The 22,645-nt window shown below is 49.3% G+C and overlaps 1 protein-coding gene across 1 annotated transcript in view; it reads right to left on the bottom strand.

Annotated features, from left to right (window-relative positions):
- Positions 1–22,397, bottom strand: part of Bean1 (brain expressed associated with NEDD4 1) — a 50,768-nt gene extending 28,371 nt beyond the window's left edge. Inside the window, exons 1-2 of the mRNA XM_036188178.1 lie at positions 21,939–22,397; positions 10,998–11,104 (exon numbers count right to left, since the gene is read on the bottom strand). Coding sequence (XP_036044071.1) covers positions 10,998–11,022 — 25 coding nt within the window. The 5' untranslated portion in view covers positions 11,023–11,104; positions 21,939–22,397. The remainder of the gene's footprint in view (positions 1–10,997; positions 11,105–21,938) is intronic.
- Positions 22,398–22,645: the final 248 nt, after the last annotated feature.

The raw sequence follows: 22,645 nt of genomic DNA, 5'->3' as shown, positions 1-22,645 counted from the left end.
CACATTAAAGGTGGTAGAATTTTGTCTCCTTATCCATAAAGTTCCCCCAGTAACCACACACAGGTTAGCAGTGTATTAAAGGTGATGTATCATTAGTAGAAAGAGAACTAGGCCAGCTCAAGTTATAGAGCAAGATCAAAAGTCATGGGTTCACATCTTGCCTCTGCATTGTGGTGGCCACTGAGCTCCTTGAGCCTCTCAACTTGTCTGTAAAATTGGAGCAGTGTCCTCTGATATAAGCTAATCAAAACACATTGACTAACGGGATGCCTGGCTCACAACAGGTGTTCAATGTATGGATTTAAACCTTAAAATCCTAAAGTTATTTCCTAGATGCAGATTTAAATGTGAATGGTTATCAGGCATGGTGGCACATACCATTAATCATCCCAGCACTCAGGAGGCAGAGACAGATGGATCTCTGAGTTCAAGGTCAGCCTGATCTACAGAGTGAGTTCCAGAACAGCCAGGGCTACACAGAGAAACCTGTCTCAACAAAACAACATCAACTGCAGCAAAACCAAACAAAAATGAATGTGAAGGGTGAAACCATAACACCTGAAGAGGAAAGGAGCCATGGACATCTTCATAACTTCAGATCCTTTAAGTAGGACACAAAATGTTCTAACCATTAAAAATGTACAACGGGCTGGGCAGTGGTGGTGCACACCTTTAATCCCAGCATTCAGGAGGCAGAGGCAGGCGGATCTCTGAGTTTGAGGCCAGCCTGGTCTGCAAAGTGAGTTCCAGGACAGGCACCAAAACTACACAGAGAAACCCTGTCTTGAAAAAAACAAAACAAAACAAAACAAAACAAAACAAAAAACAACAAAAAGTACAATGGGACTCTGATGGGAGTTTGGGCCACACAGAGGGAGGGGTAACATGGTGAGGGGGTTGAAGGATTGCCCAGAGACTGAGATGTCAACAGGATCAAGGTGGGCAGGGATGCTGAGAAAAGACTTCTCGACTACATCCAATCATTAACAATGTGCCCCAGGACCTTGCAGCACACCTCTCTGAGCTGTTTGTCTACTGGCTAATAGATCCTAGGACACAAAGCCATCCTTCCCCCCATCTTCACAGAATCATCCTTTTTCTATGATTAGCTTTCACCCTAACAGGCTTGTTCTTTGCTGGATACACAAGCAGTCATGCCATCCATTACAGCGGCTCAATGTCAGAAGGCACTAACAGCCAAACACATCTGGGAGGGTACAGGAAAACCAATTTTAAAACCTAGGCCTCATGTTCACTGAGACAGCCCAAGACAGCCTTTCTTCAAACGATAAGCACAAAGCCCCACAGGACTCCTTTTCAGATGGAAATCTGCTATGCGGTCCTCAGCCACAGCTGACAGGAAGTGTCTTTGGATGATGGCTCACAGGTGGCCTCTGGCACCTCCCACTACCTGTCTCTGTGTTGGCTGTGTGACTTTGGGACCCCACTCCTGCAGCTGAAAGGCACATTCCTGGTTACTAACTTAAACTGAGAAACAGACCCTCACTTGGTTTTTATATGTCTTTGCGTTCTCATTCACAGCAAGCCAATGCCAAGTGGAAAAGAGGAGGGAAGGTGTGTGCCCCTTTGTTCCCAATGTGCTTCATCAACTTGCCATACCCCTGGCCTTGTGAGAAGACAGCTGTGTACAGCTGGGCCTTTCATATCTCAAATCCCAGTGTAGGAGCTAAGACAGAACAACACCTGACATGGGAAGACTGCTAAACGTTTACTGAGCCAGGCCAGGAGTCTCCTCTACTACTGAAGTCCGGTTTTTACTTAACATTCAGTACAATTTATATTTTAAAAGAACTTAAAGACCACTTGCCAGGTTTCTGAAGATACGAATTCAGTTGTAAATTACGCGCTGTCTGGGCCAGAGATAGTCACGTTGTTGTAGGTAATTGGATTTTACGCTTGGCAGACCGGCCGGCGCGGCACTACTGCAGGTACAAATGGTCATCTCACTCCTCCACAACACCACGGTCCCCACAGTTGACAGTGTGCTGCTGACATACTATGCGTGTGTAATTGCCACATGTCCTCTGATGTCTTCCAAATGTCACGATCACTGTAAACACTTTAAAGTATTGGGGAATCCCTCTTTATCTTGGAAAGTGGGAAAATTCTGAAAAAGCTTACACTATTTCCTGAGTGCTCTCTTCAAGGTTATTATACATGTATTTACTGAAATCTGAAATGTCAGTAACAATAGATAAAACCTTTTCCACACGTTGCTATGGAACTGAAAGTGCTCATCATGGCTTTCAAGTTTGTGAAATTTTAGTCTTGGAATGGCAGTGATAAAATCCTCTGCTCTTAAGGAATACAAGAAGATATTTCATAACCTCATGTTCAGTGAAATATGCATAAACTAAATTTTTAATATAAACTAAATAATTATGTACATGAAATTAACCCATATTTCATGGATAAAAAAGTAGGCATGCTCTATTAATCCAAAGAAACCATGATGAAAACCAGAGACAGTCCCTAGGCAGGAAGATTTTGCAGTAATATGTCCAGCCATGGAGTCATTCACAATACATAAAGAATGCCTAGAAATCAGTAATGAAAGCACACCATAGAAAAATGGGCAAAAGACTTGAGAGTGTATTAACAAGAGCATATTCAAAGTACTATACTAAGTCACTAGAAATTCAAATGAAAACCACCATGCACTGTCTCTGTTTCCTACTTGAATGGCTAAGATGAAACATTTTGACTGTGGTCCACTGCTGTCAGTGTGTACAGTGGTCAGAAATCTCAGATTTGCTGGGGAGAGGCCAGGTTGGAATTGCTACTTTAGAAATGTTTAGCTTTTACCTATGAATGATAAACATATGTACATCCCTACTGTCCAAGCTCCTACTCCTAGGCGGGGTGCCTTTTCTGTATGTTCACTGGAGCTGGGCAGTATAGCATGATGGCCATGGGCAGCTACTAAATACAAACTAATTAAAATTTAAAAATCCAGCTCTTTAGTTGCACCAGCCACATTCTGGATGCTCCATGGCTACATGTGGCTTGGGATGTTTATACTGGACAATGAAGAGAGAGACCATTTTCATTGCTGAAGAATGTTCTCTTCAACATAACTGTGCTAGGCTAACCACAGCATGGCTATTTACTCATCATCTCAAACTGGAGAATACACAGATGCCATTAGAGTAGAACAGATAAGTTGCTTGGGGTATATTTACACAAAGGAATACTATATGATGGTGAGAAAACATGATCTACAATTATACTCAATGAAGCAGGTAAAGTGTATAACACAATATTGAACAAAAGAACATACTGTATGATCTCAATAAAGTTTGACATATAGGCAACACTAATTTGTGGTCACCACTGGCACAGGATAGTGAGTGGAGAAGCCTATGAAGGAGTCCTGGGTGCAGTGAGACTGTGTTTCCCAGCAGGAGCATGCTCAGTATGTGAGAATTCTTTGAGCTGTACCCTGGTGATGGGCACCTGTCTGCATGCACATTCTCATCAGTGAGTGAGTGTTGGCAAACCAGCTTTTTAGAAGGAAAGAAAGGAAAGAAAACCTAAGAGAGAAGAGGGAAGGAAGGGAAGACAGAGAGAAAGAAGGAGAAAGGGAGGGATGATTGAAGAAAGAGCAGGAAGGAAGAGGAAAGTGTGAAGAGAGAAAAACGAAAGAAAGGGAGACTGAAGGAAGGAAGGGTCTCAGATTTGTAGTTTGCCAATTTTCATAACTACTCCCACCATGGTGATTTTAAAGCTACCGCTAGTTTAATCATTTGCTCATGAAAACCCTAAATATTTTTAATTATTGGCTTGCTGGTTGACATTTCTGCTATGGATGATTGATTGATAAATAAAATGCTGACTGGCCAGTAGCCAGACAGGAAGGATAGGTGGGGCAAGGAGAGAGGAGAATTCTGGGAAGTGGAAGGCTGAGGCAGAGAGAAGCTGCCAATTGCCATGATGAGAAGCAACATGTTAAGATACCGGTAAGCGATGAACCATGTGGCAACTTATAGATTAATAGAAATGGGTTCATTTAAGATATAAGAATAGCTAGCTAGAAGCCTGAGCCATTAGGTGAAACAGTTTAAATAATAAAAGCGTCTGTGTGTTTATTTTATAAGTGGGCTGCGGGACAGCAGGGGCTTGGCAGAACCTGGCAAGAAACTCTCCAGCTACACATTTCTGCTTAAAACAAAAAGGAAGAAAGAAAATCCTTAGAGACTGACCAGGCTAGGAGATGTGGATACTGTGGTGCCCGAAGCTTGATGAGGGATGAGGGCTGCTCCAGCCAGGAGTTGAGGGTAGGCTTCTCTGACTGTCCCATCTCGTGTGTGTGTGTGTGTGTGTGTGTGTGTGTGTGTGTGTGTGTGTGTGTGTGTTGGGGGTGGGGGCAGGGACCTTGCTGTGACAACCTTTGTCCCTTGAAGCAGCTCTGCCACAGTCTCCCTTTCCAAGGAGTCTGGTCTTCTTACCCTGGACTCAAGAGCTGGAGACTCTGTCCTGGGGCACTTTCTCACTTTCCTGTGGCAGCTGCACTTAATGTGAGGGTGGGATACTGAGGTGGCAGCTGCTCACAGCTCTGTGACTTAATCTAGCGCCTGGTCTCCACTCAGTTTCCATAAGTGTATGAGAGGAGGTTGGGGCGGAGCTCCAGGAGGAACAGGTCCTGCAGAGGGCTTACATCTAGCTTCAATGACAGGGCAAAGGAAGCTGGTTTACATCTGGACGGTGCGGGGGTGGGATGGACTCCTGATGACAGCCTGTCAAAATTGAAGGACAGTCCCTGTGCCAAGCTGGGGCTGCTGGGAAGGGAGGGGCAGTCTCAGGAGGACCCTGCAGGGAAGTCTGAGTGTAGGTCTGGCCATGACTATGGGATTAAGAGTCAGGGAGAAATCAACCTTATTGAGCACACTGTGTGTTCACCAGACCCTCAGTTCACATTGGAAACTGGGCCTAATTATCTCACTTCACAAGGGGCTAAGCAGGGGTTCAGATGAGTTAACTAGGTTTGCTCCAGTGTTGGCTGAGCCTGGCTCCTTCAGACCTTGGTGCTGCTACTGCATTAGGGCACACCACTTCCACACCCTACCCTTCGACCCTTCCCTGCTGAGGACACATGCCATCCAGGGATGCAGGGCCAGGAGGCTAGATGGGGGCTGAGGGGTGAGAGGTGAGGGGTGAGAGCTGAGAGCTGAGGGGTGACAGGAGGGGGCTGAGGAGTGAGAGGTGGGAGTTGAGGGGTGAGGAGTGGGGGCTGAGGGGTGTGGAGGGCATTGAATAGGATGAGTTTCTCAAAACCTGCACAGGGAGTTACCCTCAAGTTTCAAGGAAGAGGGGTGGGTTCAGAGAGCAGCCTCTAGAAGTTGATGTTCTGGGGACGCAGAAGGGATGCAGGGTCTCTGGGCAGGTTGTTTTCCCCACCAGAACCTGCTGTCTTGTTTCTGAAGCAGACAGGCTGCACATTTCTGTGGTGGTGTCACAGAGGATGACCAGCCTCTCCTGAGCCCTGGGCACAGTTCCAGTGGAGGCAGAGCTGAGTGCCAGGGTGGCTAACTCATGGGACCCCTTGGCAGAAGAACAGCAGTGTGCTTACTCATCCTCTGGCTGGAGAGAACACCATCCTCTCCACGAACATGGCTTTGGGTGCCAACTGGAGGGATCATACTTCTCTCGGCAAGACCACTGGATGTGGAAATCATCGTGCCCTCCACCAACGCAATGCTCACTCTTGAGTTCCTTCCCACACTTGTCCTGCCAGTCACTTCATCCAGCTGCTCAGCACCGAGCAGCACCCATATATTGACAGCTCTCCAATTTACAGCTCCAGCTCCAGACTCACCCCTGAACTCCAGGCTCATATGTCTAGCTGTCTGCCTGCATTTCCACCCTGGTGTCTACACAGCATCTCAGACGCAGTGTGCCTTCAAGTCTGGCTCAGTCAGCTCACCAGCTGTTCCAGGAGTTCCCCCAGTTCAGCAAATGGCAGACCTGTCTTTCCACACATTCAGCCCCAATGCACTGCCGCTAATGAGCCCTTTCTTCCCATCTACTCCATATCCCAATGGCTTCACTTTCCAGTCTATTGCCATCATTAACCTTTGTCCTAAGACCTCTCACTGCCTCTTAGGCTACTTCTTTGCCTCCCGACTTCCTCTCCTTTGGTCCCCCTCCAGCCTCTTCTGCCATACCAGGGTGACTGAAACTTTTCTCAGCTCATAATCCACCAAAGATTCCCAGACAGCAAAAGCCAATGTCTGACCATGGCCCCCAAGGCCCTGCATCATCTAGCTGATGTGGTAATTCTGGTACCTTCCCTATATTCTTCAGGCCCACTGTCCTTCCTATGCTTGAACAAGCCGTACCTGCTCCCATTTCAGAATTCCCCCTACTCAGTGCTCTCTTCCACAAGACACCTGCATGACTCGGTCTCCCCAAATCACTAACAATGTTCATATTTTTTTTTGACAATTTTATGTGTATGGGTGTGTTTTGCCTGCATGTGTCTGTGCACCACATGCTTCTATGCCTGTGGGGGCCAGAAAAAGGTATGGGATCCCTTGGAGTTGGAATTACAGTTGGTGGTCAGCATGTGGGTGCAGGGAAATGAACTTGGGTACTACCCAAAGATCACTAGTCTTTGTCCATCACTTGATGACGCAAGGGACCAGGGGGAAGGGACTTCAGCCAGTTGTTTATCCCTGGGTCTCAGTTTCCTCACCTATAAAGTGGGAGTTCATAAAAGTATGCATGTCAGAGGGCTGCTGTGAGGACCCAAAGAGATGGCTTAGAAAACCCTTATAAAGCCTTAGAATCCATATTTCCTGTGGCCTCCTCACTTCCTTGAAAAAAAAATCTACAAAGAAGGGTTATTGTGCCCATTCCACACATGGGGAAATCGAGGCTTAAAGAGGTAAAAGAATTAGTCAAGATGCTACAGCTGGATGATGATGGGGTCAGACCCGAGTTAGGGTAATCATGTCTCAGTTTTAGGTAAACCACGGCTGGATCGACATACAAGGTAGAGCCCTTTTTTTTCCCACATAAAGCTAGGTGTGGTGGCATGTGCTTGTAATCCTAGCACTGGGAGGTAGAGACAAGAAAATCCCCAGACTTTGCTGTCCAGCCAATCAATGAGCTCCAAGTTGAGTGAGACACCTCACCTCAAAAAATTAGAAAGGAATAGAGGATACCAGGTTCACCTCTGGCATCTGCACAAATGTGCACACACTCATATGAGCAAAAACAGTATATGTGTTTATTTATAATGTATCAGGAGGTATGAAGCAAATACAGTAGGGTGGGGTGGCAGGTAAGGAATGAGTTAAGAAGATGATGCTGGGGCTGGAGAGACAGCTTAGCACTTACGAGCACTTACTGCTCACATACACCAACCCAACATTGCCCTCACTCTGAGGGGCAAAGCAGGCCTAGGGGTCCTTGCCAGGCTGTAGGTTCAGGCCAAGTCTCAGACAGCCATCATGAACTTGACAATGGTGTGTCTACACGACTTCTCCACTGATTGTGGGGCACGTCTCCCTCTCCTTCATTTTGTTAATGCTACATGTTTAGTCTCCAGCACTCCCCCCCAAAAAACCCTCCTTCTTCAGATCTGTCCCCAGAGGCCATAGCGAAGCAGCCTGCCCTCACCACACAGGGAGCTACATGGTGCTGCCATCTGCTAGACGACAATGAAGAGGCTGTGTGGCATCTGTGCTTAGAGCCTGGGTCCCCAGGGAGTCCTGGAATGTTCTGCCCAGCAGGGGCCAGATGGAACCCATTCCCCCACCCCCAGCCTTCCTGAGGAACACCAGACCTCCTCCACACTCAGAGCTCCAGGCAAGGCCTCAGCAGGCTGGGAAAGGCTCACAGACACAGCTTCAAGCAGAGGAATTCCCTTTCCTCTTCTAGCCACGTGGCCAGAAGGCTTCCAGGCTTCCCTGACAGGGTTCCCCTGTCTTCCTCTTTCTTGTTCTCACTGTCTTTCTGCCTTGGTCTTCTCAACTTCCCAATGGGGCTGCTGTGGAGAGCTGCTGGTGGTGCCCCCACAAAGGGCAGAGACAAGCCAAAGTATCTGAAGATGGGGTTGGGAGGCAATAGACAGTCCAGCCCTTTATGGCTGATACCTGTCCAACTCCCAGAAGGCCAGCGAAGCATGCCACATCTCTAGTGTCCACAGGTGCTGCAGATCTGTTTTCAGGAGTGGCTTGGTGCCATTTTGGCTACGACCTTGCCCTCTGCCCCAGGCAGCCAAGAGCTGTCCACTCTCTGCAGACCTCACCAGCTAGGACTTTTGGATGGAGGTCTTTCTTTGGGAGACCTTTGGGCTTGGTTTTCCTTCTGTGGGTTGCATTTCTAAACCATAGGGGCAAAGGGTGCAGAGATATGAATGGGAACAAACTGTCGCCTACTCTGAATTTTCCAGGTTTCGTGGCTGCAGCATCTCTGCACAACCTGGCAAGAAAATCGGGTGAGCGAAGAAAGGCATGGTGGTCTCTGCCAGGTTTCTCACTGCATAGAGCAGCTCTAGACTGGAAAGGAGGTGTTAAAAAGAAGGGGCATGTGGCCCCATATGGCCACTCCTGGGGTTCCTCATAAATATTTATTTTCTTTATTATTTTTAAGTTTTAAAAATTTGAGACAGAATCTCACTCTTGTAGCCCAGGCTGGCCTTGAGCTGGTGATGATCCTCCCAAGTGCTAGGGTTACAGGTGTGCTCCACGTGCCTGGCTCCTGGTTTTTAAGGCTCGCTCCAATACCTCCTAAGACCCAGGAGAAGCTGGGACAGACAGCCTGGAAAATGCCAGCCCAGGGGCTGCAGCCAGAAGCAAAGCAGCAGAGTAAGGATGAATCTGGCTGTACAGAACAAGAAGAGGGGCTGGGCTGGACCCTGGGGCTCAGCAACAGAGAAAGGCACAATTTCCCCCCTCCACTGTCAAAGGGGCCATGACAGACAGGATGGGCAAACAGAGTGGCTGGAAGAACCTAGGAGGTGTCAGGAGTCAGGAAGGTGGAAGCCACCAACAAAGTCAAATACAACTGAGCTTTGGAGACGGTGGACAGGACTCAGCAAATGCAAATGGGTGGGGTCTAGGCAAGGAGTCAGATGCTGTGGTGAAGTAAACGACTGTGCAGAAAAAGATGGGGCAATTCTCAAGTGACTCTGAAGGAAAGGAAAAAGTTGATTGGATAATGGGAGGCAAAGAGGCTCCCTGGAGCCCCACGGTATTCCAAGCTCTTGGAGGCCCAGGGGCTCAGACACCCCTTCATCTCAGAGGCAGGGCCATGTGGCCCAGATAGGCTGGGGAAGCTTTGAGACTCTCCACTTCCCTTAGCTGCTTGCAGCTCCTCACCCACAGTATTTGATTACGGGACTATTCATACAACATGCACTTATTAGGTGCCTACTGTATGCTAGGCATTAGGCCTGTCAGCAGGTGGGAGAAGTGGACCGGAAACATTCAGGCATTGCTTTCTCGTGCCCAATAATATCTGTGACTATAACCTTGAGTCCTCAGGAGGAGGAGGAGCTGTTTGGAGGCCTTGGCTTCTATTAGCATCCAATAGCAATAAAATATTAGGCTCTCAAGTTCTAGAAAGCCTGCCACACTCAGCATTCCTAGCCTCCTTCTTTCCCAGCTCTCTGGTCTCACCAGTAGAGAGGGGGTAAGAACACAGCCATATTTAGTCTTCTGCAGGACAGGTTTCCCCAGGCTTTGAACAGCAGCTGGCCTGGGACAGAAGTTTTCATTTCCAGATTCTGCCCCAGCAGTGATGACAGTGATCTGGAGAGTCTGTGCTTATGAACTCCATCACAAATAGTCCCACTGACCCTTCCCTCCCCCTCTCCTGCCCTCAGTGGCCAGCACTGGCTGAACTTCACCACATCCAGTTATACTCTTGGCAGATAAGCCCACAGCCAGCCTCTACCCCACAACGTAGGTGGTGAGATCCCTGCCCAGATTCTGACTGAATCCACCTGCATGGGACATGCAGGCTCTCTGCCCCTCTCCTTCACTGGCATTCCCTCAATATTCCAGGTGTTAGCCTCTGGGGCTGTGGCTATGTGAGAGAGATGTGCTCAGCCCAGGACAGCACAGACTACTGGTAGAAACATAAGCAGACCTTAGTGACAGGTGAGGTGCGGGTCATCCAGCGAGTGTGGACACCAAGGCATCAGGTGGTAGGCTTCTGATGTCACCTCAACACACAGCCATAACTTCTCAACAAAGAATAGGCAGTTAGGCATGCTCCCCAAACTGTAAGTGATGCCAGTTTGGGGAGCTCAGGGGTGTAATGAGAGAAAGTAGGTTCTGCTGTGGAGCCATGAAGGTTGCCTGAGAGGGTGGAGGCCAACTCATAGGGTCTAGAGAGGCTGTTGTCTTGAGTTCCAATCGGGCATCTGGCTAGTCTACCCATGGACTCCTCACACTGGGACATCATGAGAAGACTCTTGAAGGCAAAATAATTCATTTTCTTCAGTCATTGGGGGCTTTCTAGTGAGAGCTATGGGATGAATTTCCTTATAGCAGTCAATCCCAAGGAACTCTTCTGTAGGACCCAAATCCATGAAGCATTGTTTGTGGGTAGTTAAGTGTAAGAAGAACTTAAGGCTTTTGTTTCCCACAGAAACCACACACAAAAGACCCTGAAAAGTCTGACAGTGGCAAAAATGTTACTAACGTCTCATCCAACACTTCCCACAGTTACTTGGCCATGGCATCGAGGGTGGAGGAGAATGCATCACTATGTTTCAGAGGAAACTTGATTCACATTTTGGGAACAGGACCAAGTGTGACTTTCGGTTTCCAAGGAGCCCACTATAGATGTTGGGATGGCCTGTGTTTCCCCTCCACACCCCAACCCCCAAGTCTGTCCACACTAGCCCTTGTCAGACTCCCCTCAGTGCCTTGGCCAAACATCCTAATGCCATCTTTACAACTCCACCCTCTAGTTCTGCAGTAGTGAGACCCCAGGCAGTGATGGACAAGGAAGAGACTTACAGGGGCAAGGGCGTTTGAAGGACATGTAATCCTTGGAGCAGAACAGCGGAGCCAGCCTGCCCACGAGCACAGCTCTGACTTCTTAAGGGGACAGCCCCTCCACTCACCTGTGGAGACACAAACAGGCAGGTGATGGGACACCTATAGCAACCACCATGTCTACAGGTTGTGTGTTTACATCATCACTTGAACCATCACTTGATGGGCTGGGACTTGTGAACATGCTCCTAGTCTGGGATTTCTGGGCTATAAAGTATAGGGTGTGGATACAGGGTAGGGTGAATGGGTGTTGGGGTCATAGTGATGTTTGGAGGGTAGATCTCTCTTTTGGGTGGACCCTGGAGTAGGAGTGAGATGCCATGGAGTTCTACTGTGGAAGACTCACTGTTCCCACATCCTCCATAGACTATAGTATCCTGAGTGTCTTAGGGCTGTCAGGGCTGGAAGGATCATTAAAGACTGGTTCAAAGTCCTCATTTCATAGGGCAGAACACCCAGAGGAGAGAGAAGCTTGCTCAAGGCTTTGTGGCTGGCTTTGGAAGGGAGTTCCTTGACTCCCAGCTCAAACTGTATTATGGTTTCACTCTAAGAACCAAGAGTGCTCTTTTCCTCCTCATTTTGTACATGAAGAAATTGAGACTCAGAGAAGTCTTGTAGCCTGGCCAAGTCACACAGAGGCCACAGGCTGGAGGTGAGACTCCAGATCTGTTTCTCTCATGATCCTAGCAGCCAGTACATCCCTTTGGAAGGTGCCTAACATATTAGGTCACCAATTTAGAAATAAAAGCCAGTGGAAGGAAAATGCCTCTTCCCTACCCCAGTCTGTCTCCATATGAACTCCGTGTGACACCTGATTTTCAGTGCAGCTAGGCTATGCCCGGCTACCTTAACACTCCTTTACAAGGAGAAACATCTTCAGAGCAACATCCTCTCATGCCACTAAAGATCTGAAACCAGTCAATCCCTCCTTGTGTGTTCCCAAAGGACACAGTGTGGGCTTTTACTTCTTATCAAGGAGGCACATTTGACTTCAGAAACTAAAATTCACTTTAAGAATTTTATTCTTATTTTATGTGGATGGTGTCCTATATGTCACCTATATGTCAGGCCTATATGTCTGTGTCCACTTGTGCGCCTGCTGCTCTTAGAGGCCAGAAGACTTTGAATCCTCTAGAAGTAGAGTTACAGACAGTTGTCAGCCATCATACAGGCACTGGGAACTGAATCTGGGATCTCTGAAAGAGCAACCAGGGCTATTAACTTCTGAGCCATCTCTCCAGCCCCCTAAAATGCACTTTTGGGGGTAACTGAGTAGGACCATGGGTGTTGAGTCCAGAGGAGACAGCCTGCCCCTTCCCCCAGTCTCAGAGGCCACCAGCCTCCCTGACGTTGGGGTCACACCATGTGGCCGGAAGTTACCTGTGGGAGTTGCATCCACAGGTTCTCAGCCTCACTTCACTTAAGAGCCCCTTTCCATGGGTGTTTTCTGTTCCAAACAGGCACAGAATTTGGATGGAACCCATTGGCTGAGCATACTGCATGGAAACACTAGCATTTCTGTTTAGTAAGTGAACAAGGGAACTGTCTATGGGCTGCCTTGCTCTTCTCCCTGATCCCTTAATACTAAAGTCAATGCAGCCACTTCTTGGCATTGACTCTGGCTAAAGCACTTCACCTCCCTGCACCTGGGAAAGCAGGGATAAGGTTGGAACAAGCTTCAGGAGCACCTGGCATGTGTGACAGGTCTCACGGTGCTCTCTTTGTTCTCTGTGGAGGCAAGAGGCATGCAGCTGATCTGGGGACACCTCTGTAGGTAGTGACTTGCCACTCACCTCTCAACATTATTCAGCTTTCCCAGTGTGAACCTAGGCTGGCCTGACATCCACCCTTGGTCTCCATAGAAACCAAGGGAGAGTTTTGACCTAGGGAGGGAGGGTAGGAGGTGATCTCCCAGGCTGCTAAGAGAACCAATTACACACCAGAAGATTAAAGAAGAACTTTAAGTCCTGTGACCTTTGCTTTCGAGGATGACATGTGAGGAGAACTGATGTCTGCATTTCTGTTTGTGGATGTACAAAGGGTACTGTCTGTGTGTATATACACACATGTGTATGTAAAGGAGGGCATGTGAGTGAGCTGACAACTCACACATGTGTATGTTAAGGAGGGCACGTGAGTGAGCTGACTCATCCTATTGCTTCAGAGAAATCTCTGTGTGTGTGTATGTATGCATGTACATATGTGCACACATGCATGCTTGTGCATGTCTGTACATGTGTGAAGGCCAGAAGAAGACATCAGGTGTCCTGTTCTAGCATTTTCTACCTCGTTTCCCTTTAAACACAGTCCCTCACTGAACCTGGAGCCAGCAAGCCCCAAAGATCCTGTCTTTATCCCCACCCCAGCTTTGGGGTTTTATGCATACATGGCCACACCTGGCTTTTTTTTTTTTTAAATGCAGGTGCTGGGATCCTAAGTCAGGTCCTCATGCTTACAGAGAAAGCTTCTTATCCACTGAGCCATTTCTCCAGTCCTTGAAGGAATCTCTTTTAAAGACAAAACGGATGTGTCAATTCCTTGCTCAAACCCCTTCCACAGATCCCCTACACCTTCACTCACTCCAGCATCCACAGCTCTGGGGTCTTCTTAACTCTCCAGTGCACTGGCAAAATGTAGGAGTTTAATAAGTGCATGCTGAAGGGACTTCCTGAAGCGCTGCCATAGCGAGGTGCAGATCACCTTCTCTTGAGGGGCTTCCCTCAGGGTGCTGTCTCTCTGCGAGTACTCTCTGGAACCACCGTTTCCTCTCACTGACCCTGGAGACTCTGAGGTGAAGGCTGATGATTCTCGGGGTATGGGGAGGATGGATGTCTCACAGTCCAGGGACTAAGAATTCCTGTATTACATGTGGTCAACAGCTCAAGTAGACAGTCCTATGTAGGAGACTTTGGGAACACATGGCTCTACACATGTGGTTCACATTAACCGAACACTTATTAAGTGCCAGCTAGAGTCACCTGCCCTATTGGGACAGGACCTTAGGGATGAGGACTATTATTTCAATTTTGCCAATGAGCAAACAGAGGTTTGAGGTGGTTGCTTGCTCAAGGTCACAGACCAGAGATCAAGGAAGAGCTGTGTACTTAGGGACCCTGCCACTGCTGGTATCCCTCAGTTAATGCCTGTGACATCCCTGGAGAGCTGCAGCCCTTGGTGTTCTGGTTAGCCCACTGTCAGGCTACAATGGGTCCCTTGGACTTTGGGGCTGTTTTCTCTCCTTAGCATACTGCTCTTGGTCCATCTACTTGGAGAACTTCCATGGTGTCATCAAATCCCAGCTTTCAAGATCTCTTTGTGAAGCTTCCTTGACTGCTGGTGACAGATCACTAACAATGGGGGCACTTCACCAGCGTGTGCACATCCTTGACACCAATTCTAAATGATCCTAAACACAGAGCATCTTGGAAGCATGGAAGGTCAGCATGGTCTGTGCACACTAGCTTGGGGCTCAGATTAAAGGACATTTTCAAAAGTATCTGGAATGTTGGGATAAGCCAACCTATGCCTGATACTAACATATGTTACCATGTAGAGACAGCCTTCAAGTAATGCTCCATGTGCCAAGAGGCAGGCCTTCTCTGTACAGAGTTCATCATCTCCATATATCCTGTTGACTATTGTGACACTGATGTTTGTTACAGCCAGGGCCACCATTCCCTGCACTGTGGACCACAGCTAACACTTTACACATAGCCTCTGGCTGCACTTTCCCAGCACCCACCCCATCCTGGCTTCCAAGGGGTCCCCTTGACAACATAAGGAATGGCTTTTCTTATCATTTGAAATTTTCTTTTCTTGTTTCTCTTATTATTTTTTAAAGCCAGATCTCATATGTAGACCATGCTGGCCTTGAACTCAAGACCCTCCTGCTTCAGCCTTTTTTTGAACACTGGGTTACAGATGTGTGCCACTACACCTAGGGCCCTATGCATGATAGGCAAACACTCTTTTCCTGACCTATATCCCTAGCCTCCAAGAGGGGTTCTTTGATTCTTTGGACTCCAAAGAATCAGCAAGATGTTCAACCTCCCAGTCTATTTTTCCCTCCCTCTGCCCACTAGAGGATCTCCAAGTGACCCACGGGAAAACCACTGCCTGGGGCATCAGACACTCTGTTTGGGCAAAACTCTGTGGTAGTCCCTAGGAGAAAGGGGCTGGATGTGTGGTGTCCATGTGAACTAGTACCCACCCGGGTCCCTGAATGTGAACAGAGTCATGGTATAGTAATGACAGCAGCTGAACAAGCCTGGCTCGGGTGGCCGAGACCATGGTTTTCAGTCTGTCGGGAGCGCACCCCACCTGTCTTGGTGAGTGTGGGCCCATTCGAGGTCACCATTACCCTGCTCGCCTCTCTCTCTGAGCCCAGCATCAGACACTCAGCTTTTTCCTGCTGTGACTCATCTCTGACTGGATTGTCTGGCTGGGAATGCAAGAGAGGGTGGGCGGGCGGCACTCCAGGCTTTGAAGTGGCTGAATGGTGTGTGGCTAGACCACGTCATTTGTACCTCCCTTTATGTTCCTGCTCCTGGTATACCTCCACTCTGGACTTGTGGGACACTCAGACCTGGATAAAGGAGGGTGTGGGATGTACTGGGGAATACTTCCAGGGGAGACTCAGAAGCAAGACTGGAGCTGGACCCAGGAGGCCAGCAGCCAAGGGAAAGGCTCTGGAATGGGCTGGAGCTCTTGCCATATCATGGAGGCCAGGTGACATACCTGGCCACTGCTGTCCCATGCTGTCAGCTTACCAAGTCCTCAATATGAACCTCAACTTTAGAGATGACAGTTCTGAGATACAGAAGCAGAAAGGGGCCTGGTGAGGGGGTGAGCCACCTTGCCCAAAGAGGGCTCCTAGGAAGACTCATAGCCGGACAGCCACAGGGTCAGCTTTTATTGTTCTCAGTAGACCTCTCTGGGTTTAGGGTGACCCTGAACAAGAGGCGATGGGTGAGAGGTCTCTAGTTCCATGTGTACCAGGTCTTGGGAGATGCAGATGGAGTCAATCTTTGACCATCTGTGTCTACACACACCTCTCTGGCTAAGGTGGAGCTACAGTGGTCATGTATGTTAGATGTCAGGGGAAACAGGGCAGAGATAGGTGTGCAGGTGGGACACTGTACATTGAGATAAAGCAGCTACAGTGGGTTTTGGTAGGAGGGTGATAGGTGAGCAGAGGTAAGAGACAGTCAGGCAGCTGTGGATCCCTGCGGGAGGAGACTCCAGTTAAGCAGAGCAGAGGGCTGGAATGCCCTGGGTAGGAAAGTGCGGTGAGTCTGACAGACACGTGGCTCTGAGATAAGAGGGTGAGAAAGGGGAGTGGTGATCACATCAGGGTGCTGTGTCTGCTCAGGTGCTTAGGGAGAACTGCAGACTGTAGGTGTTAAGTGTCATCGCTAACCTAGCACCCAGCCTGCCTGGCTCACAGGAAGTGCACAGTGACTACTGAGTGAATGAATGATGTCATCTCACAGGGCTTTGTTCCCTGGGTCTGTGGGTGGGCATGTGATCACTCAGAGCAGGAAGGAAGTGAGAAATTGTCCTGGACTTGGTTAGATGCTCTGCTCTTGCAAGAGCGCTATCCACCGTACCCAGCAGGTCTGGCACCAGCAACAGAACTCTATACTGTCACAGGAAAGGACCCAGCTGGGGACTTCCTCAATGAGGAGGTTCAGGCCTCCATAAGTGCTGCTACGTCCCACACTATTTATCTTGTGGTTAAAGGCAGGAGAATGAACTCAGCATTGGTGGGGAGGAAGAGTGGGGAAAGACAATGGCCACAGAGGTGGGCAAGAGGCCTTGAAGCTTGCTGGCAGGTGCCTGAGTTCTGATGTTATTAGAGACAGGGTATGTGAGCACCTCTGATTCTCTGGGCAACATCTGGCCACATGTATGCTGTACTGGACTGGTTAAGATCTGTCGTCTGGAGGTTTTTGGATCTCTACTTACCCTAATTTACCAGAATTGTGTTCCTCTATAGCAATGGTTCTTGACCTTCCAATTGCTGCAGCCATTAAGATACCTCATGTTGTAGTGACTCTCAACCATAAAATTATTTTTGTTGATACTTCATAACTGTTATTTTGCTACTGTTATGAATCATGATGTAAATATTTTTGGAGACACAGGTTTGGCAAGGGGGTCGTGATCCACAGGTTGAGAATCACTGTTCTACAGGGTCAAATCCCACCACTGTGGCCAAGACATAGAGGTCTGATGTCCTATGCAACTTCATGAGCTTGGTCCTGCCCGAGAGTACACCAAAGCCTGACTCAGGGCTCAGTGACATCAGAAGAGACCCAGGCAGGTGTTAATTATAACAATAAAATAATGACATAATTTCAATGCGGCCACCAATAAGAGAGGACAGACTGAACCAATTATGGCATGCAGTTATAGTGGTATATTATGTAGCCATGAAATCACATTTTTCAAAATTTTTAATAACATATATACTCTCAGTATAATGTTAAATGTTGAAAGAAAAAAAAAACTAGGTTATAGAACTGTGCATGATCCTTATTTTGTGGAAGAAAATCCCAGTGGAAACATTCACACGCAGCAAAAGATTAGGACGGAAATAGCATACACTGGAGGGATTAAGGAGAGTTTTTCATGTATTTCATATTTTTTATGGTATCTGAAATTTTCTACAGTGAAACATATTGATTTTATAATCTGAAAGATCATCAAAATGATTCAGAAAAGAACCTTTTGTGTTAGAAAGTAACTGGATAAAAATTCAAGGCCAGTTCATTGAAAAAGGCTAAAGCTAATTTGCCTTTGAACTTTTCTTTCATTACTGAGAAGTTGTTCTTGTTTGTTTGTTTGGTTGGTTTTGGGGTTTTTTTCGAGACAGGGTTTCCCTGTGTAGCTTTGGATCCTGTCCTGGAACTCACTCTGGTAGCCCAGGCTGGCCTCGAACTCACAGAGATCCACCTGCCTCTGCCTCCCGAGTGCTGGGGTTAAAGGCGTGCGCCACCACCGCCCGGCTGTTTTTTCTTTTTCAAGTTTGCCGTCTAATTTGCTGATAAGAAGGTTCATAAAGACACTTGAAAAGAAATCTTTGTGGTATGGGGGATTGACCTCAGGGTCTTGTGTATGTGACACAAGTGATCTGCAGAGCTGTATCGACTGCAACCCTCAGATTCTTTAACCATTTTTTATTTTTATTTTTTGTCACTGAATAACGCAGGTTGGCACTGACCTCACTCTGTAGCCCAGAGTTCCCATGAACCCATGATTTCCTTGTGTCAGCCTACAGAGTGGTTGGGGTTGGCATCAGCCTGTAATCTTCATTCCTTTTAACAAGCACCAAATTATCCCTGATACTTCTGCAAGTCTTTTTAAAGGGATTTCTTCTTCTTCTTTTTTCTGTGCGCTTGTGTGTGTACATATGCTCATGTGTGCAAATGCGTGTGCCTTGGAGGTCAGAGGAGGGCATGAGACCTCATCGAGCTGGAGTTTCGGGTGCCTCTGTCTGTGGGGGTGCTGGGAACCAAACTCTGGTCTTCTGCCAGAAGAGCAGCAAGCGCTCCTAACCATTGAGCCATTTTTTTTTCAGCTCCTGAAGCAAGTCGTGTTTGCCAAATATTTGAGGGGATGGTGTCTCCCATACTGTAACATTTTGTTTTTAATCAATCTGAACACTTGGCAAGAATAATGAAAATAGCAGACTTCCTGTTTTGCATGACACCTTATGATTTTGCAAAGCATACTAAATGTTGAGTGCCATTCTGGTCTCAGGAGACAGTGAGTGGTATTGCTGAGGGAAGATAATAGACAAGTAAGGGCTATAGATGTTGGAGGTGGTAAGTGCTGCAGAGAAAACTGAAGAGGTGTAGATAATGAGTGGGAGACTGCTCTTTTAAGTCAATTTGACTAAATGAGCTTGATAATTGTTTGAATAGAAAAAAAAAAAAAGGAGCGTCTAAAAATGTGATAGCCCATGGACTTACAGTAAGCACCTTCCTTTCCAGCTCTCAGACACTAAATGATTAAAGATCTCCATGGAGGGATCATCTTGATAACTAACTGCATGTCACTGGAGTTAAAATGCGCTAATTACCAATTTCTCAAACTCATGTAAAATTACAGTGAGTCACAGTGATGTTTATAAGTATTCTATACCTAGCTCCAGTCCTTAACCTTCCAGAGCTTCAGTGTTCTTCACTGACACAGTGGGAATGATTAGAGGATGTGCCTCCCTGCTTCCACTCTACCAGAACGTTGTCGTCTGAAATCAAAGAGAAAATGCCCATGCTTACAAAATCAAGTGTGGGGGTGTTTACAACACAGACATGCAGGGCTCCTGGCCAACGTCCACCGGATGCAGTCATATGCCTCCCATGCATTAGTTCCTTAGACAGGTGTGTGATCAACACTCGTCCCATTCTCAAGGTAACACTGAGGCTGTGAAAGGGAAGCCACCTGCCCAGAATCAAATGGTGTAAACTTGTCCTCTAGCTCCAAGAGCTGTGCTCACAGTCACAAAACTACCTTCTGCTCACTTGCCCAGGGGCAAGCCTCCCTGGTCTCCGTTTCTCTTTTAGGAAGCTGCCAGCTGATTAGTGCCTTCCTGTGCCCTGCCCCATGCTTGGTGCACTTTTGTGACCAGGGTTTCAAGTGACAGTGATGTCCTCTGAGGGTGTCCAGCTGATTATTGCCAAAGACCCATGATCATCCCACATCCCCATCACGTTTCCTATCAGATGTGCTCCAAATACTGAGTGGAGCAGCAGAACAAACCTAATTAGCTGCTGATGAACTCCTTTGGGAAGAGGAGGGGAGAGGGTTATAAAGATGCAGGGAATGGGACACCCTGGTGAGTGAATGGGGGAGGGATGGAGGAGGCTACAAAAGGATGAGAGGGAGTTCTGAGAAAAGAACCCCAAGGAGACAGCCATTCTGTCCAGCAACAGGTGGACGGACACATTTCCTGATTTCATTCCAGTTCTAGGTGGCAGGGACATGAGTGTCCTCTTTTTCTTTCCACCAATGCTCCTGGCCCCCTACATTGTCTGTTAACCGCCGCCCCCCCCCCCCCCCATGGATGCTCATATTTTCCTAAGCCCTTGATATCTGACCAGTCTGCTCTGGGCCTAAGGCCCCAGCTGCCCAGACTCAGTAGGATCCTGTCCAGGAAACAAGGCAGCTTTTAAGTTCAAAACATGCTATCTGTCACCAGCTCCAATTCCTTTATCAGGTTTATCATGGTCCTGTGACCTACGGGCCTGGACAGACACATCATGGTCAGCAAGGAATCAACACAGAGGGCACCCTTCTGACTCATGGTAACCTCAGTGTCCCACTGACTGGGCTTCTTGTTACCTGTTGGAACCATCACCCTGGCTCTCCTAAGCCACCCTGTGGAAGGTGATCTTCCCTTCACCCAAACCAGAGTGGACAAAGGTGTGTGTACAGAGTATGAACAATCATCCCGAGGCAGCAAGTATCAGCCGAAGGAAAAAGGACAAGGCACCCCTTGTAGTGAGTGAGACTCTCACAACCCGCACAGAGGCATAGAGAGGGGGTCTGGGCAGGGCAGCGGATGCCAGAAAGTGCTTGAGAAAGAAAGGCTTAAAGGAAAGTCTTGCTTTGCAATGAGATGTCAGTAGGCGCTAGGGGAGCCAAAGGCTTTCTTAGAGGGCAGGAAGGAGGGCAGCACCATGTTCCCTCACATTAGGGAAATTCACTTTGTCTCAGGAAATGACACCTGTGGCCAAATGCAGTCAATATGTCAGGTGCCCCAGAAGAGTCAGCTAATGAGCTGGATTCATTTCCTGTATGTTTCTGGTGAGGAAAACTGAAGCTCAGAGAAGTCAAGTGTCTTGCCTAAGATCACACAGCTAGGGAATCAGCCAAGGGTGTTTTATGGCTGCAGTTTCTGCACACTAACAGAATCATGCGTACTTTTCAAAGAGGAAAACTGAAGTGGCGGAAGTAAGCAGTCCTTATAACTGAGAATCTAGAGGGCCCTCTGTTGGCCCTCAGGTGCACTTGGACTCAGTGAATCAAGACTCTTTACAGCCCCTTACTTCTCTGCTAAGTTACTTGTGTTATCCCCTTCCTAGCCTGGCTTTGGCTGCCCATGCAGGCACTGGAGTGGCTGAAGCAGGTAGCCCAGGGTCGACTCGCCTGTTTCTGGACTGAAAAGAGCCCGAAGGACGACCAGGAATGGCTGCGAGAGTCATCTGGGGGAGAGTGGGCATTACCGAGCTTGGGAAGGAATCTGGATAGAGGTGGCAGTGCCACTCAGCGCTGCGCAGTCAGCGGAACCGCCACCTCCGAGTCAGCATCGGGTTCTTCCCAAGAGACGCACTTGGGAAAGTCTGCCTTGGGGGTGGGGGGGAGGGCGGGGAGGCGGGGGACGAGGGGCGGCGAGGAAGCTCCTTCTGTCCTAGGTGCTACAATATCAGGGGCATGGTCCAGGTGAGCCGCCCGCTGGAGCGTCAAACTTCCTGGCTTAAGGTGGTGGGAAAGGGTTCAAGCTCAAACTCCGTAGAACCCCAGTCCTTCTCTCCTAACCCAGACAAGAGTACACCCTAGTGTCTTTTCCTGAGTGGGCTGGTCCGCGACCCTCCAAACCGAGGGCTCGGGGCTGAGGACCCTGTCTTGGGCTCCCACCACCGGAAAACACTCGTTTGAGACTCAGGCAGGCGGGAGTCCTCGGGTTCCTTGCATTTCCCGGGGGTTGAGCGGGTCTCTGTGACCCCCTCGAGGATGCGGGAGCAGGAACCGCAGGAGTCCCGGGAAGGCGCTCAGTTCCGCGTGCGCTGAGGTTCCGCTCGGGACCGCGTCCCCCGCCGCCCAGCGCGTCCCCGGCCGCGTGCGTAAGCCGCCGGGACCCCCTCCGCGGCCCTCCCGGTGCCCCGCGCCCCTTACTCGGCTTAGCTGCCGCGCTCCGCTCCGTGCGCCGCAGTGCCGGCTCCAGCTTCGGCTCCAGCTCGGGTCCCGCTCGGGCTCCGGCTCCCGCTCAGATGTCGCGGCGCTCGGGCTGGGCTGGGGCGTCGCGCCGCTCCGCCTGGGCCTGCTGTGCGTGCAGGGGCGGGGCGCACCGGCGGGGCCGGGCCGAGCGGACCCGCGCCCGCGATCCCCAAACGAGCCGCTGGCGGCGGTCTCCGGGGCCCTGCCCTGCCCTGCCCTGCCGCAGCCCCGCCTCGCCGCCGGTCGCCGTCCCCGCGCCGCCGCTCGCTCCACCGTCACCCTCTTGGGTCGTCCTCGGCGGCGGCGCGGCTCCCGGGTCTCAGCTCGGCGGTGGCGCGGCCCGGGTCATTGCTGAGATGGGGACGCGGGGGAGGTGGGAGCGCCGAGCCGCGCCCCTCTGCGCACAGCCAGCCCGACACCCACACAGCGGCGGGCGGGGCAGAGCGGCGAGGAGGCCCAGGGATGCAGGGAGGCCGATGAGCTGGGGCAGACGTGTGAAGGGTGGACAGACAGACACGTGCAGAGAAGGGTGGGCCAACCATATGTCAGGGAAGGACAGCCAGACAGGCTGGACAGAGACAAGAGCAAAAAGCAGAACGGAGGGTGAAGGCGGCAGGAGGGACACAGCCTGCTGGCCTTTGGGATGGACAGAGGAGCCTGTCAGG

This window comes from Onychomys torridus, chromosome 5, assembly GCF_903995425.1.
Source record: "Onychomys torridus chromosome 5, mOncTor1.1, whole genome shotgun sequence".
NCBI classification, from domain to species: domain Eukaryota; kingdom Metazoa; phylum Chordata; class Mammalia; order Rodentia; family Cricetidae; genus Onychomys; species Onychomys torridus.
The sequence above is the reverse complement of the archived record's forward strand: the minus strand, read 5'-3'. Positions and strand labels throughout refer to the sequence as shown.